Consider the following 15,834-nt stretch of genomic DNA (forward strand, 5'->3'; position numbering starts at 1 on the left):
CTCTTTAAAGAACCAGATGAGTACGATGAGGAAAGGTTCTATGTGGAAGCACCTGAAGTTCCACCTCCCAAAGGTAGATAATATTATTATTAATATTATTATTACTACTACAATTTTAGTATGTGAGTTTATTTAAACAAGGGTTTCCCAAACTTAGGTTCCAGCTGTTTTTGGACTATAATTCCCATCAACCATGACCACTGGTCCTGCTAGCTAGGGATTATGACAGCTAGAGACCCAAGTTTTGGGAAACCCTGGTTTAAACTCTTATCCATTAAGAACTTGATATCTGCAGTTATTTTATATTTTGTTGATCAGGTTTGGGTGCTTATGTATGTTTACATGTGTCACAAAAGCCCGTAAGGTTTTAAAAATATAATGTGAGGGTGGCTCTGACGACCACTATAATCTGATTAACCCAAAATTAATATCTTTAAAGTTCCTGAGGTGAGGAAGAGAGCAGAAGAAAAGGTTCCCAAGGAAGTAGAGGCCCCACCAGCTAAAGGTGAATAATATATGTGCAATAATAACAATATCTCAGACAGGTCTCTTGCCTGTGTATCTTCTAGATGATTGATAAACACACAGCCAAAAATGTGGCTGTGCTACTGCATCAGAAAGACACCTTTACAACTAAGATCTTACATGTTAAACGTTATATACTGAAGTTTAATCTTCAATAGCCATAACTGTCTTTGTTAAATAGATACATGGTTTTAAATCCACGCTGGCATTTCAAACATTTTCTTCACTGCTATGAACTGTAGGCCTGTAGCACTTCCCTAAACCTTTTATACCTGTGTGTCTTTAAAGTGCCTGAGGTGCCAAAGAAACCAGTCCCAGAAAAGAAAAAACCTGCTCCTCCTCCAAAAGTAGAGGCTCCGCCAGCTAAAGGTACATCCATTGTCAGAGATGATCCCACCATCTTGCTTATCTGAACTCTTCTCCATGCTCTAAAATGTGTCCATCTATGTGTTACTTAAGTGGTTTTGTGGTCTTTTTCTGCAAGCAAAGTGTGTATAATATACATGTACTTTAGTGATGGCCCAATGCAGTATTCATTTGCTAAATTTCGCTTTGTAATGTAATGGATGCTTACTCCTTCCTGGGTGGGTGCCTGTTGTGGTCCCTCATGCTCAGTTGCCATCCCTGGGCAGTGAGAACAGAGCACACATGGCCAGGCAGCTATTGGGGTAATCCCCCCTAGCTGTCTGGGCATCTGGCTTGTGTTCCCGCCAGCTGCTGCATTTCAAATTGGCCAATCAGTGGCCTCTCCCGGCTGAGAGGGCATTGGCTGCACACATGCCCTTGCAACTGATGAGGTATAAAAGCCAGCAGTGTTTTCCAGCCCCAGCGCATTTGCCAGATTTCGCTTTGTTAACGTAATATCTTCTGCATGGCATGATAACTGTTCGATTTGCATGCCGTGTATAGAAGGCACTCATACAGACACACAATTTTGTGGATCAAAATGGGATGTATGCCCAGTGCGGCTTTTTTCATGACAGATTACCCTTACCTGTTAACAGATTGGGGACGTGGGTGGCACTGTGGTCTAAACCACTGAGCCTAGGGCTTGCCGATCAGAAGGTCAGTGGTTCGAATCCTCGCAACGGGGTGAGCTCCCGCTGCTTGGTCCCAGCTCCTGCCAACCTAGCAGTTCTAAAGCACACCAGTGCAAGTAGATAAATAGGTACTGCTCCGGCGGGAAGGTAAATAGCATTTACGTGCGCTGCCCTGGTTCGCCACATGACCCGGAAGCTGTCTGCGGACAAATGCCGGCTTCCCTCGGCCTACAGAGCGAGTTGAGCGCGCAACCCCAGGGTCATCCACGACTGAACCTAACAGTCAGGGGTACATTTACCTCTTTATTAACAGCTTTTGCTTGATGCCTTGATATGCCATTTATCTCGCTTCTGCTTCTCTCCGTATATTTCTGTGCAATCTTGGATGTTGGGCCTCAAATAGGAGTTCCAAGTTCTAAAACCTCTCTTTTTTTAATGATCAAGTGCCAGAGGCGCCTAAGAAACCTACGCCAGAAGAAAGAAAGCCTGCTGCTGTTCCCAAGAAAGAACCGGCACCCCCAGCTAAAGGTACTTTTCTTGAAACGAAAGCCACCCAAAGAACCTTTGTCCCCTGTGCTTTCTCCCCCATATGCAACCACTGTTCGGAATGAGCTTTACAAATCCAGCGTCTTTCTGTGTTTGGTGACCAAAGCTAATGTATTGAATATGTGGGAATCTTAAATGGAGGTTCTTCTGGGTTAGAGCATTCCTTTCCAAAATACCATCTCTTCCTTGTTGGGAAATGTAATCACAATATGTGAGATGTCATTGATCAGTCGTTATGTGTCCGGGTGATTCTCAGAATCTGCTTTTGATATCTTTAAAGTGCCCGAAGTACCTAAAAAGCCAGTCCCAGAAGAAAAAGCACCTGTTCCCGTTCCTAAAAAAGTGGAGCCACCTGCTAAAGGTATGAGACCACCGCTCATAAGCAGCTCTTTTCATTTGTTGCTTCAAATGACGTGTCGTGAAAAGATCTGAGGTCCCACAGCAGTGATTGTTTTTGTGTCGTAATCGTCGTCTTCCTATATTTGTTCGTTGCTCAACAGCATCTTCATTAACAAATGTTCTTCAGTTAAACACCAGAACACTAAACGGACAGGGTGCAATGTTATCGTAACACATCTAAATTTGGTAAAGTGCCCAGTTCACTTGTAAGTGATCTTACAACTTGATATAGGACCCTGCTCCTCACTTTATAATAGTTAGCAATATTTGATCCCAATATTCATAACTAATGTTTTTTTCAAAGTGCCAGAGGTACCTAAGAAAGTAGAAGAAAAGGTTCCTGTTCCAAAGAAGAAAGTGCCTCCGCCACCCAAAGGTACAAGACACAAATCTTATATATTTGAAAAATATATAAAACTAAATCTTAAGACTCTTTTGTTTCTCTCTTTGGATCTTCCTCTTAATCATATGTACGTTCATTTCATATTTGAGTCCTATGCAGCATATGTTTGTGTATAGTTGTTGATAATAGCCGTCATGGTCGCTTAGTCTCTACATATTCTTACATATTCTCATTTTAACATTATTAAAAGTACCTGAGAAAGGGGTCCCTGAAGAAAAAGTGCCGCGACTACGCAAAAGGGAAGAAGCTCCTCCAGCTAAAGGTATGCTATCCTTCAAAACAAACAAACAAAACAGAACAGAACAAAAAGACCATTGTAGTCAAATGTAGACAAGGATTAAATATAAGGTATTGGTTGCGTTTAGAATAGAAGCTTTAGAAAACTTATTGATTAGAATATTTGTGTGAGACTGTATGGGAAAAATACGGAATAACACATACAATCTTGCTTAAAATGTATATAGGAAGTGCAGTGTATGCGATGGAAGTCAATCAATGAAATTTTATTATTATTTTCATATTGAGATATTTGTAGAATAAATTTGGAACAAATTCTTCCAACTTTTCTTCTTCTTCTTTTCTCTTTATTTCTTTTTTATTTTCTTATTTGCTTCTCTTTTGTTCCTTTTTTCATGTATATATGCTTATTTGAAGTGTATATGTGTGTATGTATTTGCAGTGTTTTACTTATATTTTGTAATGATTATGTTAAATAAAATTTAAATTTAAATTAAAAACAAAAAAACAAAAAACAAAAAAACAAAAGACCATTGGTCTTTTACATCGGCACCATTATTTAAATGTCCTCTAAATCTTTTTAGTTGCTGCCTCTTCTTTGTAGCCGAAATCTGTACTTTTAACATCATTCTTGCCACTTCAAAAAATTTCTAAAACTAAATGGTCTCTTTAAAGTGCCTGAGGTACCTAAGAAAGTCATCCCTGAAGAAAAATTACCTGTTGCTGTTCCCAAAAAGGTCGAAGCTCCCCCAGCCAGAGGTATGCATTTAAGTGGTCAATGGTCTTATTATCTAAAAGAGCTTTTACCTTTCTATCGTCTGCTGACCATCATTTTATGTTTCGTACCGTGTCACATTGCTTGCAACTGTTCAACATATTTTCATAGGGCAGGAATGGGGAACCTTAGATCTGGGGGCCAAATACAGCCCTGTGGGCTTCTCCATCTGGTCTTCAAAACACTCCTCAAGCCACATACCCTCCCAAGGTCACATGCCTCATCGGCCATGCTTTGTATCCTCCTTGAGTAAAAGGACGCGGGTGGCGCTGTGGTCTAAGCCACTGAGCCTCTTGGGCTTGCCAGTCAGAAGGTTGCCGGTTCAAATCCCCACGCACGATGGGGTGCTCTGTCCCAGCTGCTGCCAACCTAACAGTTTGAAAGCACACCAGTGCAAGTAGATAAATAGGTACCGCTGCGGTGGGAAGGCAAACGGCGTTTCCATGCGCTCTGGTTTCTGTCACGGTGTTCCGTTGTGCTAGAAGTGGTTTAGTCATGCTGGCCACATGAGGTATTTTTGCCTGGCTAGGATGGATGCTTAGATGGATGGATAATAAAGCAGGGTTGGTGAGTGTGTGTACAAACTGACCTACCGTCAAATTCGTATTGGTTCCTCTCTGCACATTTGCCTCTGGCCCTGTGCACCACTGATATGTGTGCCCCGGAAGGTTGCCCCAAAGAGAAGGCAGCCCTCAGGCTGAGAAAGCTTCCCCATCCCTGTCAAGAGGGGAGAAATTGCTTATGTCTGTTTTGCAGTTCTGTATTAGCTTCACTTTGTATGTTGCCTAGTAAAGAACAGTATGTAGTTTACTTGTCCATTTTGCAGTTGTTAGTTGCACAAGTGTTCAGACAGACCTCCTCAGATATCAATCAGGAATCTGTATATCCCCATTAAAACTCAATGCGTTTAATGTCTTTTAAAGTGCCTGAGGTGTCTAAGAGAGCTGTTCTAGAAGAGAAAATGTTTGTTTCAGAAGAAAAAGTATCTGTTGCCATTTCTAAAAGAGTGGAAGCTCCACCACCTGAAGGTATATTTACAAATAATTAGAACTGTGAGGAATTTAACTGTTTTTAGGCGCTTTTTGTTGTCGCTGCTCTTCACTGGTCTTCCCTGTTAACATCTGCCATTACAGTTTTGTGTTTGTGTGTCTCTGGACATTTGTATAACATCTGACACCCAGGCAAGATCCTCAGAGGAAATGTCTTTTCTCAGATCCAATTCCTTGGTTATCTAGAATGTCAATAGCATTTACTATTTATCCATTACATTTTATCGCACCCTACTTCCAAGAATCTCAGGGTGATATACATGGTCCTTCCTTTCATTTTGCTTTTGCAACAACCTAGTGAGATGAGTTAAGCTGAGAGATAGTGATTGGTCCATTCACCCAGTGAGATTCATGGCTGAGCCCCACATTCTAGTCAGACACACCTATATCATGGTGGCAGAAGTAAATGTTGCACAAAGTCTTACAGAAAACCTTGTGCAAGTGGAGGAGCTCCTAGGGATCTGGGGTAGATTTTGTCATTCAATGTTCTTCCATTAAGTCAGAAGCAGACCAACTATGCTTGGAAAAGGTTTTCTTCTAAATGAAGATCACCTTTGGCTCTAATCCTTTATCCTTTCAATTTTCCATACTCTGGGGAAAGAAGTCATGGTTTAGGAGCAAAGTTACACAGTGTAAGACCCATAGGACACCTGTAGTGTGACATGGGTTTTCCTAAATAAAACTCCACCTGATTTTTCTTGTAAGAATCTGTCCCCTGATGGAGTCATCACATACCACAATGCAGGATTCCATAGATCAAGAGACCTTAGCCAAGTCATCTAGACCCTTGCAGTAGCTAACTTTGATGTAGATACTTTGCTATTAATTCTCTTATGTACCTGTTGTAATGGGAAAAAATCTGAGATCCCTACAATTGCAGTGAAAAGAATGTGTGTTTCTGTGTATGCAAATCAGTTCATGTCCTTTGTATATGCCTGTTTGTAGTAACTACACTGACCTGGCAAGGGTGGTTATAGGACATCTAACCCCACAGCAAAATTAAAAATAACCCATCTTTAAAATATTAACAGTGGAAGAATGGCCTGAAGAGGTGGAAGAGGAGGAAGAAGTGGAAGAAGAAGAAATTTATGAAAGAGAGGAGGAGATTTCTTATGAAAGGGAGGAGGAAATTTCTTATGAGAGAGAGGAGATCTCTTATGAGAGAGAGGAAGAGATTTCTGAAGTAACAGGTATGCCTCAATTCAACAGCCAGCAGCAAATGTTGGTATAGTATAATATCTGCCATTATATCCTTTGGGCTGAATTGAATGTCATTATTTAATGACCTTTTGAAATTAAGCCAGTCATTTGCTGCTTATGATATGATATGATTTACTTTGTTCAGAACCCAAACAAAGGTTTAAAAGAGTAAATTTAAGAGTGCATACACTTTTTCTTTTCTTATTTCCCTCCATCATTCTTATTTTCACATGAAAATACAGAAACGGACCCAAGTGTTCTTTTCTCAAATTTACAAATATAGGCAGATCACTGCAAGCCAATTTGTATAAGAATAAAAGATTCCTACATTCCTACACAGATAACACATATTATTTAGGGTGGCTCAACTTTCAGAGCCTCATTACTCTCCCAAGAAAGCTGGAACCACCAGAAACAGACAGAAAAAGAGCTACATATTTGAAAGAAATAGTATTTATTTATTTATGTATTTATTTATTTATTTATTCTTTCATTCATATGATCTATTACTTGCTTATCATTATAAAATAATTCCAAATATTAGTCACCTTCATATCAGCCACGTAGAGCTAAACAAAAAAAAAGTACATGAAATCTAACTTACCTAAAGCCATTGCTCCAAGAGCTATGGAATTAAAGGATGTGATCTAATACCCCATTTCATAAGGCTCCCCCTATTTATTACAAGAACCATTGAGATAGGCCCTTTCATGGATGTGACCTTTTCAAGGAAGTTGAGATATGTCATCTCTTGCTGAAGTCACTGTGGATGTTTACATTGACTTCAACGGGAACTGGGAAGTAATCTACTCACTTTTTTCCATGAAATGGTCAGAAGAGAGAGTATGGCCTCTGTTAAGAGGAAAGCAGGGATGGAGAACCTGTGGACCTCCAGAGCTTGCTGGACTCCCAACGACCCCAGCTAGCATGGCCAATGGTCAGAAATTATGGGAGTTGTAGCCCAGCAATATCAGGAGGTCTGTCCCTGGAGTAAACCTACCTGCACATGTACTAGGAGTAACATGAGATGAAAGTAAATATATGTGTGTTTGTAAGAGCTGTCACTTTCTTGTTTTGTTAATTGTATCAACATGTGCATGTCAACTATTCAACTATACCTTCTTAATATCTTTACATTAACAGAAGAGGCCTACTACGCTGAGGAGATAGTGCATGAAGAAGTCCCACCAGTTAAAGGTATACCAGCAACTCTTTGGTATTAAAGTATCAACTCTTCAATATAGATGTTTGACAGCTGTCTGTCCCATGCTTGTTACTATTGTATTTGTGCTTGTTTTTTGTCGTTGTAGTGCTCAAAATATTATGAACTATCTTTTTTGACTAGCAAAGACCTGTTTGCAAATTCCTGTGCCTTTCTCAATTTTAAAAACCCTAATTGCCAGCAATGGCACATTTTGTTTTCATATAACACCTTGGGTATCTTTTTATTCGGCTGTGCAGAGATGAGTATGTCTTAGTGTGTATTTATGTGTGTATATAAAACAGAATTAGCCTCTGAACATTTCGACTGAATTTTGCATTGAAATATGGAGTCATCTCCTTATTTTTTTATACTGTTTGAATAACATGCACAGCGAACATAACTGATACTTAAATATTCTTCCTGAAGTGCCTGAGGTTCGGAAGAAACCTGAACCAGAAAAGAAAGTACCAGTTGCTGTTCCCAAGAAAGTGGAAGCCCCCCCAGCTAGAGGTATATATATAGACTGCTTTTTTCACTTAGGCAAAATTAGGGTTGCCATACGTCTGGATTTTCTCGGACATTACTGGGATTTCAAAGGCTCAACAACTTTGGGGTTTGTCTGAAAAAGCTCAACAACTTTCAGGGTGCCCTGGTTTTGACTTTTTGAAATATGGCAACCCTAGGCAAAATGCTCTTTTTTGTTTTTGTTTTTTTGGTCGTCTATCATCTAAACTATTTGAGTTGATGTTAATCTCTTTTGCATTAAGTGTGAGCAATTGCTTGTCTCTAAGCAATCTGGCTGTGGATTTACTCAGTGAAATGTATGTGTTGTAAGTTCTTAATGCGTTTTCCTATTGATGTTAAAATCACTCCAACGTTATAAAATTTTGTAATATTTTTAAGTGGCCAAGAAAGCTCCTCCTGAGGAACGGGCACCACCTAAAGCAAAAGAACCTCCAGCACCCAAAGGTAACACACACACAAAATCATGTCAGTAATGTGTTTTGTCTAGAGAGCGTCATGTATATATTTTGTTGGTCCATTTCACATAAGAATTATATGGGTTTCATGCACATTAATATCTTGAGGGACTGTCGCCATGTATTGGCCCCTCTTTCAATCTTCTGCCAGTAATGTTGTCAGTTCCTCGGTCTCTTTTACTGTCTCATTCATGTTTTATATATGGTAAATAATAAATCAGTATTTTTAAACGGAACTGAATTATATTCAAAATATATTCCTGTCATTCTGAGATGGAACCACATGCAATATTCCTACCTTTGCTTGTTGTCTTTAAGTGACCGAAGTACACAAGAAAAAGGTTGTCACTGAAGAAAAAGTAACAGTCACTAAGAAGGAGGAGGCTCCACCAAAAAGAGGTATATAAAGTTTTAAATTCTGTGGAATTTATATATATGTATCTTAAGATTTCTTGGGAACTAAAGAACTGCACAGCAAATGCGAGAAACCCAGGGGACTCCGTCCTCAAATATCTCCCTCCATGACGCAGAGCAAACCACTTTTGAAACCAAATGAGCTTTCAAAGGCTATTTGTGATATAGCATAGGAGAGGAATATAGCAGGGGGAGAAAGAATTTATTGTTCAAACAAAAAATGTTGTTTTTAGGCATGTGGTGTAGAGCCAGTGTGGTGTAGTGGTTAAGAGCGGTGGACTCATAATCTGGTGAACCGGGTTCGCGTCTCCGCTCCTCCACATGTAGCTGCTGGGTGACCTTGGGCCAGTCACACTTCTCTGAAGTCTCTCAGCCCCACTCACCTCACAGAGTGTTTGTTGTGGGGGAGGAAGGGAAAGGAGACTGTTAGCCGCTTTGAGACTCCTTCGGGTAGTGATAAAGCGGGATATCAAATCCAAACTCTTTGCATCCTTCTTTTGCCCTAGTGATCCAATTATCTTAAATAGTCTGCGTTTCCTTTTCTTGTTTTATGTACAATGTCAAGATCTCGGTACTTTGAATCGTTTTGTTACCTGGTTTATATTTGTCACATGTACGTGATTTAAGTCACCTGAAAATTAATAATATCTTTCAAGTGCCAGCTGTGCCAAAGAAAGCTGTGCCAGAGGAGAAAGTCCCCGTTCCGGTTCCCAAGAAAGCAGTGGCTCCACCAGCTAAAGGTACACCTGCTTTCTCTGACTCTACAAGTGGGCTTTTGAATAGGTCAGAAACAGGCACCCGCTGGAGTTGTGAACCAGCTGCTTCTGATAAGGAAGAAGTAAACTTGACTAAATTTCACAGAAATGTTCTGCTCTGTGTCAAAACAAATGCAGAATAACTGGGTTAAACTGGGACACTTGAAACGCTGGTGGTAATGAATTCCTGTAGGCACTTTGCCTGCACAACTTTGAACAGCTGGCCTTTGCTGATCTGCAGCAGTTCATTGTGTTGACTGTGTAGTTTGTAAGGTCTTTTGCGATACTATTTTTATGTGGGTAAAACTGCCATGTGCTTTAGACTTCTTATTGCATTCTTGTTTTGTGAGGCATTTCTCTGTCACTGTTAAAAGCTGTCCTGAATCTTAACGTCCTTCTTGAAAGTTTTCTGTAGTGTACACTCTTTTGGACCTTTATTTTTTTAAAAGAAGAAAGAAAGGAAATAAATGATTTCATAAATATTATTTCTGTTTAAAAATCTGCAGTGAATATTTTACATTATGATGCCTTTGGATAAGAAATAACTATTTCTATTCTTGAAAAAGAGCAAATTCCATACACCAAAAGCAGGCCAGTTAATTATCTAAGTGTATTGTCAGGTTTTTGCTAAATGTATGTCTGCTTAATATTATGTTGTCATGTTGGTCTCCTGTATTAGAAAATCTTGAGATATCAAATGTCTATGAAGTTTTCTTTATCTATAATCCTCTTACAAGACCACCAACAGCGACACTTCAGAGAGAGGGTTTTAAATTCACCACGTGGTTTTCTTACATTTCCTATCTTTCAAGTGCCAGAAGTTCCAAAGACAGTTGTCTCAGAAGAAAAAATATCTATTGCTGTCCCCAAAAGGAAAGCAGCCCCTCCAGAAAAAGGTATACAAGCTTTGAAGTAAACTAAATCAAAGTCCAAGTGGTTAATGTGCTAACAACCTACCTATTAATTCCTATCTCCAACCCTACGTTATTAAGCAAATTCTTTTTTTCTGCTCCAAATACATTTGAGAGGATATTGCTTTGGGCACTCCCCTCCCCCAATTTATTTATTTTATTTTATTTAAACCTAGAAGGCTAGCCATAAAAGTTACATTTGTTTTGTAACTGCTTAATCATTCTTATCGAAATTCCCGTTGTCTGACTCAAATAGTGTTTCCCATAAGAAATGCTAAAGTTCAATACTCTGTCTTTAATAATAGTTGTGGAAGAGCACTGGGGGTATTCGGAAGAAATGTCTGTTTCTCTTCATACAGAGGAGGAAGTTTCATATACAGGTATGAGCTCAACCAGGGTAGGGGAACAGGAATCCTAACCAATTCACTGTATAGATTAATGGGCAGGGTGAGAACGTAAAATGAACCTACTAGATCAGGCCAATGACCCATCTAGTCCAACATCCTGTTTTCCCAGTGTTTCATGAGATGCCTTTGGGAAGCATGTGGCATAGTTGTCAACTTTTCCCTATTCTTGCGAGGAATCCTATTCGGAATAAGGGAAATCCCCTTTTAAAAAAAAGGAAACGTTGACAGCTATGGCATGTGGGTATCACCTCAGTTTTCACTTTTATATTAAAATGAGGTGTATCTAAAGGTGTTCTACTGATCCATTAGAGGCTTCCATCAGCCAAACCGTGAGGAAAGTGATTTTTGCCAAATCCCTCTTGTTCTTGCAGCTCCCATGCCTCTGCGCCACAAATGTGCTCTGCGGTAGGTGGCATGGAAGATGCAGAGGGGATGGCAATTTGGTGTAAATTGATGTTTCCTTCCCTGTTCTGATAACAGAAGCCTCCACTTTCTCAAAAAAAAAACAACCTCCCGTCGGTAGAGGTGCATCTTTGGAAACAACCCAATTTGTCTTTTTCTTACATTAGCAGAATTATTAGTTCTAGAACTAAACCAGTGTGAATGCTAATTCACTAAAGAAGTTCACTGATATAAAACAGTGGTGCAGGATAGTATTCATGTAAGAATTGCTGAGGGTGTTCAACTTCATTCATAGTGAGGCAAAAAAGAAGCAGTTTGTTGGCCTAAACCACAGATAACAGTGGACATTTGGTTGTTTGGCTCCCCACACCCTCCAACAGAGTAAATTTCACAGCTTGCATAAATTATTGATTTGTTTGTTCATTTTTGGCTTGGATGACTGCTACAGTTGTCCCATCCCATAAAGCTGAAGGCTTAAATCTTCCCACATAATCTCTTCTAGAATGTAGAAATTTCTTCAAAATGTCAGTAACCTAAACAGAGACTTGGCATAATACCCACTTAATGTAACCAGACTTTCAATGACTTCCATCCCTTTGATTTACCAGACATAGCAGTTTGCAATGAAAGTCCCTATGTATTATCTTGAAAAATTACTGTAGATTACTGTCTAGAGTATTTCTAAGTAATAGCACCTGAAGAAATGGGCAGCTTTCCAGTATGTTAGACATATAGACTCCACTGATCCTAACAACAAAATGGTGTATATGCACTACACCAGTAAGAAGACGGATGTATAAAGACTATACCTGCAACTATGCGTTAGCCACATCTTGTCCAAATGTTTGTTCATTTGTCTGGCAACTTAAATGTTTGTTTCTGTCAAATTTCCTACTCCTCTTTATGGCCTTCTGTACCTTTACCATCAAAGTTCTGAAACATAAATATACTGTGTCTTTAAAGTTCCCGAAGAACCTGAGAGAATTCCCACAAAACAGAAAATGCCCATATCAATTGCCGCTAAAGTGAAGAAACCTCCAGCTAAAGGTACATTTAATATTGTGCCAATGTGTGCTCTTTGTGTGCCATAAGTGTATACTTATGTATACGTCTGCTGATGTATATCTGAGTGTTCTTGTCCTAGCTTGATTCTTTCATTGCACTGAAATTTGGTTCTTAGTATGCGTTTAATAATACGTTAGCTAAGACTCTTGAAAATTCGTATTTTTTAAGTGCCTGAAGTCCGTAAGACCGTTACTCGAAAAGAAGTGGTTCATGTGGAAGTTCCCCAATATGAAGAGGAGGAAGAGGCGCCCCAATATGAAGAGGAGGAAGTCACACAATATGAAGAGGAAGTCACACAATATGAGGAGGAAGTCACACAATATGAGAAGGAAGTCTCTCATTATGAGGAGGAAGTCACCCGATATGAGGAAGAAGTCACACAATATGAGGAGGAAGTACCTCAATATGAAGAGGAAGTTCCTCATTATGAAGAAGTTCCTGAGTATGAGGAAGAGGAAGAAGTGCCTCCTCCACCTCCTCCAGCTAAAGGTAACATCCCAGTTTACAAGCGCATTACAAAGAAAGGATCTTTTTTTTTAATGCTCTTGGTTAGGCTTTGGCTTTTGTTCGCTTGGTTATTTATTTGGTTTTTGCTTTCGGTTCATTTTGCTCTCCTTTGTTATGAGATGTGTGCGGTGCAGCTCATGTTGCAAGTAGAAATAGCTGTAGTTGAATTAGAGAATATGCCAGAAACACAGGGCTTGTCCACGCCAGGCAGTGTCTTTAGTCCTAGCAAAACTCTCAGGAATATATTTCATTTCCACCCAGGCTTCTCCAAGCTGAATAAAATGTCAATTCAGCAAGCTAGTTGTGTGCCAAAACCCTGTGACACCACAGTTCCCAGAGAGTAAATAACCAGAGAAGACAACAGCATACAGTTTGAGGGTAAAATAGATTACAAAAATATCTACAGAACATCTGATAGCATTGTCCTATGCTCTACTGAATAGTGAGATCAGGAAGAAAATGTCTAGCATCCGATAGTGTCCCCATGTTCTTGCATTGCCAACCACCCCTCTCCATGTGCCGAGCAATATATCTTAACCATAGAGGAGATGGGAAATTTCTCCTCCATGACCTTCCCTTAAATCACTTATCTTTGAATCTTTGCTTTTGAATTACTCTCCCCTCCCAGTACCAGTGCCCCCATCTGCAGAAGGACTGTGGCTTTGTGGTAAAACATCTGCTTTGAATGTAGAAGGTTCTAGTTTCAATCCCTGGCATTCCCAGGTAGGACTAAGAATGCTCCCTGTTTGTCATTATACAGTCATACCTTGGAAGTCAAATGGAATCCGTTCCGGAAGTCCGTTCAACTTCCAAAACGTTTGGAAACCAAAGCGCGGCTTCTGGTTGGCTGCAGGAAGTTCCTGCAGCCAATCGGAAGCTGCAGAAGCCCCACCAGACGTTTGGCTTCCAAAAATAGTTCGCAAACCGGAACAGTCACTTCCAGGTTTGCGGCGTTTGGGAGCCAAAACGTCCGAGTACCATGGCGTTCGGGACCCAAGGTTTGACTAATTGACAACGAGGAGCTAGATGGACCCAGTGGTCTGGCTTGATTACAAAAAAACAGCTATGTATGCCCCATTTCACTGTATTCAGGAAGGAACCCCAACACTCTGGAGAGGACTTTCAGGGGATGCAAGTGGCTGCAAGGGGGAAGAGGGAGCAAGCAACTTTCCTTAAGTTAACTTAGCTGTCGGGGGTCATGTCAGAGTGTTGCAATACAGCTGTGTTCTTATGGTGCGTCTTGGTGTGTCCATTCTTTTAAATACAATCTTATCCTTCAAGTGCCTGAGGTACCAAAGAAGCCTGTCCCTGAGAAAAAGGCTCCTCCTGCGCCTGTCCCCAAGAAGAAGGAAGCTCCTCCAGCAAAAGGTACATCATCTCTTCATTCGGTGTCCTCAAACTCTTGCTTTCAGTTCATTAAGTTTGTTGGCTTAGTGGCGTTAGTGGGCTGGGGATCAACTGTAGACATGCCCTTTGTTGACTCTCTGTTTTAATGTGCTGTGTGAACGGTGTGGTGTCCTCAACAATCTCTTGCCCTATCTCTAAAGTGCCTGAAGTGCCAAAGAAACCCGTCCCAGAAGAAAAGGTTCCGGTTCCTAAACGAAAAGAAGCCCCACCAGCTAAAGGTAAATCAGTGTGAGGCTTGCCCTGTGCAAATAAACTTATCTATTAGGCTACAACTAGGCTATTAATTGCAATGACGTACTTAGATTTTCCTGTTGTGTTGATGTTGTGTCATGACCCACTCTGGGCACGTTTATGTGGTAAAATTGCTGTGCAAACTAAAAAAACACACCTGTGTTAATAGTCCTTTGATCCTGTTAAATGTAACTTCTTGTTTATTTTCTTCGACAACAAAAAATCTTCTTGTGTTTTGTGTCACTGTTCTCCATCTTGATTTGGAAACCAAATTCTATGCTCAAAGTACTGTCTCTTTCAATTGAAGTGCCTGAAGTGCCCAAGAAAGTGGTCCCTGAAGAGAAAATACCTGTTCCTAAAAAGGTGGAAGCTCCTCCCGCTAAAGGTATTGTCCCCTTGTTCACCTGGTCATCCTTTTAAGCCTGGAAACTTGGGTTTCCAGGTGGGTTTTGGGGGGGACTACAATGCCCATCATCCCTGGCCACTGGTTCTGCTAGCTAGGGATGATGGGCATTGTAATCCAAAAACAGCTGGTGACTCAAGTTTGGAGAGCCTTGTTATAAGCAACTGACCTGCTACGTTACATAGCAGGGCTGCAGTTTGTTGAACCTCTCCCTGGGTGGTCAATACCATGAAGGGTGGGCCTGTAAATATAAATATTAAAGAAACATTATATCAGTGAGAAAAACCTGGCTGTTTCATTAAGAGCAGATCTGCAAATTCCCTTGCCCTTGTGGTTCAGATGCAGCACATTCTTCTTTTAGTTCTTTTGCTTTGTGGTGTCTAAATACCAGAAGGAGTCAAATCAATCTGCAAATTAATCTTTTTAAAGTGCCGGCCGTGCCGAAAAAAGCCGTGCCAGAAGAGAAAGTGCCTGTTGCGGTCCCCAAAAAACCAGAGCCCGCTCCACCTAAAGGTATCTGAAATAATATTTGAAAGTTATAAATTATACATACATGTGTAAGTGCTTTACCCATGGTTTAACACAGAGATATGTGCTGAATATTTCAACAAGCAATATTAACCATGCAGAATCAACAAGGATGTTTAGATTTGCAACCACAGACACACCCACCCGAGATATCAATGGTTTTTGTGTTTTGTCTTCTGCTACATCTGTTCTTTATTTTTTGTGATACAATGTGCATACAAAGTCTGTTTCTTGGTGTCTTTAAAGTGCCTGAGATACCCAAGAAAGCTGTGTCTGAAGCAAAGGTGCCTCTTACTGTGCCCAAAAAACCAGAACCTCCACCAGCTAAAGGTATATCAACCCAGTCAAAATCAGTCTTCTTGATCTCATGTGTTTCTTTAATATTAGATGTGATGCTTGTGTATGTCAAATATAGATGTTGTCCCTTGGCTGTCAGCTCTTTCTAT

At 40.2% G+C, this 15,834-nt stretch overlaps 1 protein-coding gene across 1 annotated transcript in view; it reads left to right on the forward strand.

Annotated features, from left to right (window-relative positions):
• Positions 1–15,834, forward strand: part of TTN (titin) — a 291,856-nt gene that overhangs the window by 132,232 nt on the left and 143,790 nt on the right. Inside the window, exons 114-137 of the mRNA XM_081202301.1 lie at positions 11–73; positions 440–505; positions 814–894; positions 2,010–2,093; positions 2,392–2,472; positions 2,815–2,886; positions 3,104–3,175; positions 3,826–3,909; positions 4,849–4,953; positions 6,006–6,164; positions 7,318–7,371; positions 7,805–7,888; positions 8,282–8,347; positions 8,677–8,757; positions 9,429–9,512; positions 10,340–10,423; positions 10,744–10,818; positions 12,211–12,294; positions 12,481–12,801; positions 14,101–14,187; positions 14,367–14,444; positions 14,765–14,842; positions 15,290–15,373; positions 15,635–15,718. Of these exons, the coding sequence (XP_081058427.1) occupies positions 11–73; positions 440–505; positions 814–894; positions 2,010–2,093; positions 2,392–2,472; positions 2,815–2,886; positions 3,104–3,175; positions 3,826–3,909; positions 4,849–4,953; positions 6,006–6,164; positions 7,318–7,371; positions 7,805–7,888; positions 8,282–8,347; positions 8,677–8,757; positions 9,429–9,512; positions 10,340–10,423; positions 10,744–10,818; positions 12,211–12,294; positions 12,481–12,801; positions 14,101–14,187; positions 14,367–14,444; positions 14,765–14,842; positions 15,290–15,373; positions 15,635–15,718 (2,211 nt within the window). The remainder of the gene's footprint in view (positions 1–10; positions 74–439; positions 506–813; positions 895–2,009; positions 2,094–2,391; positions 2,473–2,814; positions 2,887–3,103; positions 3,176–3,825; positions 3,910–4,848; positions 4,954–6,005; positions 6,165–7,317; positions 7,372–7,804; positions 7,889–8,281; positions 8,348–8,676; positions 8,758–9,428; positions 9,513–10,339; positions 10,424–10,743; positions 10,819–12,210; positions 12,295–12,480; positions 12,802–14,100; positions 14,188–14,366; positions 14,445–14,764; positions 14,843–15,289; positions 15,374–15,634; positions 15,719–15,834) is intronic.

This window comes from Podarcis bocagei (assembly GCF_964188305.1).
Source record: "Podarcis bocagei genome assembly, chromosome: 1".
Classification (NCBI taxonomy): domain Eukaryota; kingdom Metazoa; phylum Chordata; class Lepidosauria; order Squamata; family Lacertidae; genus Podarcis; species Podarcis bocagei.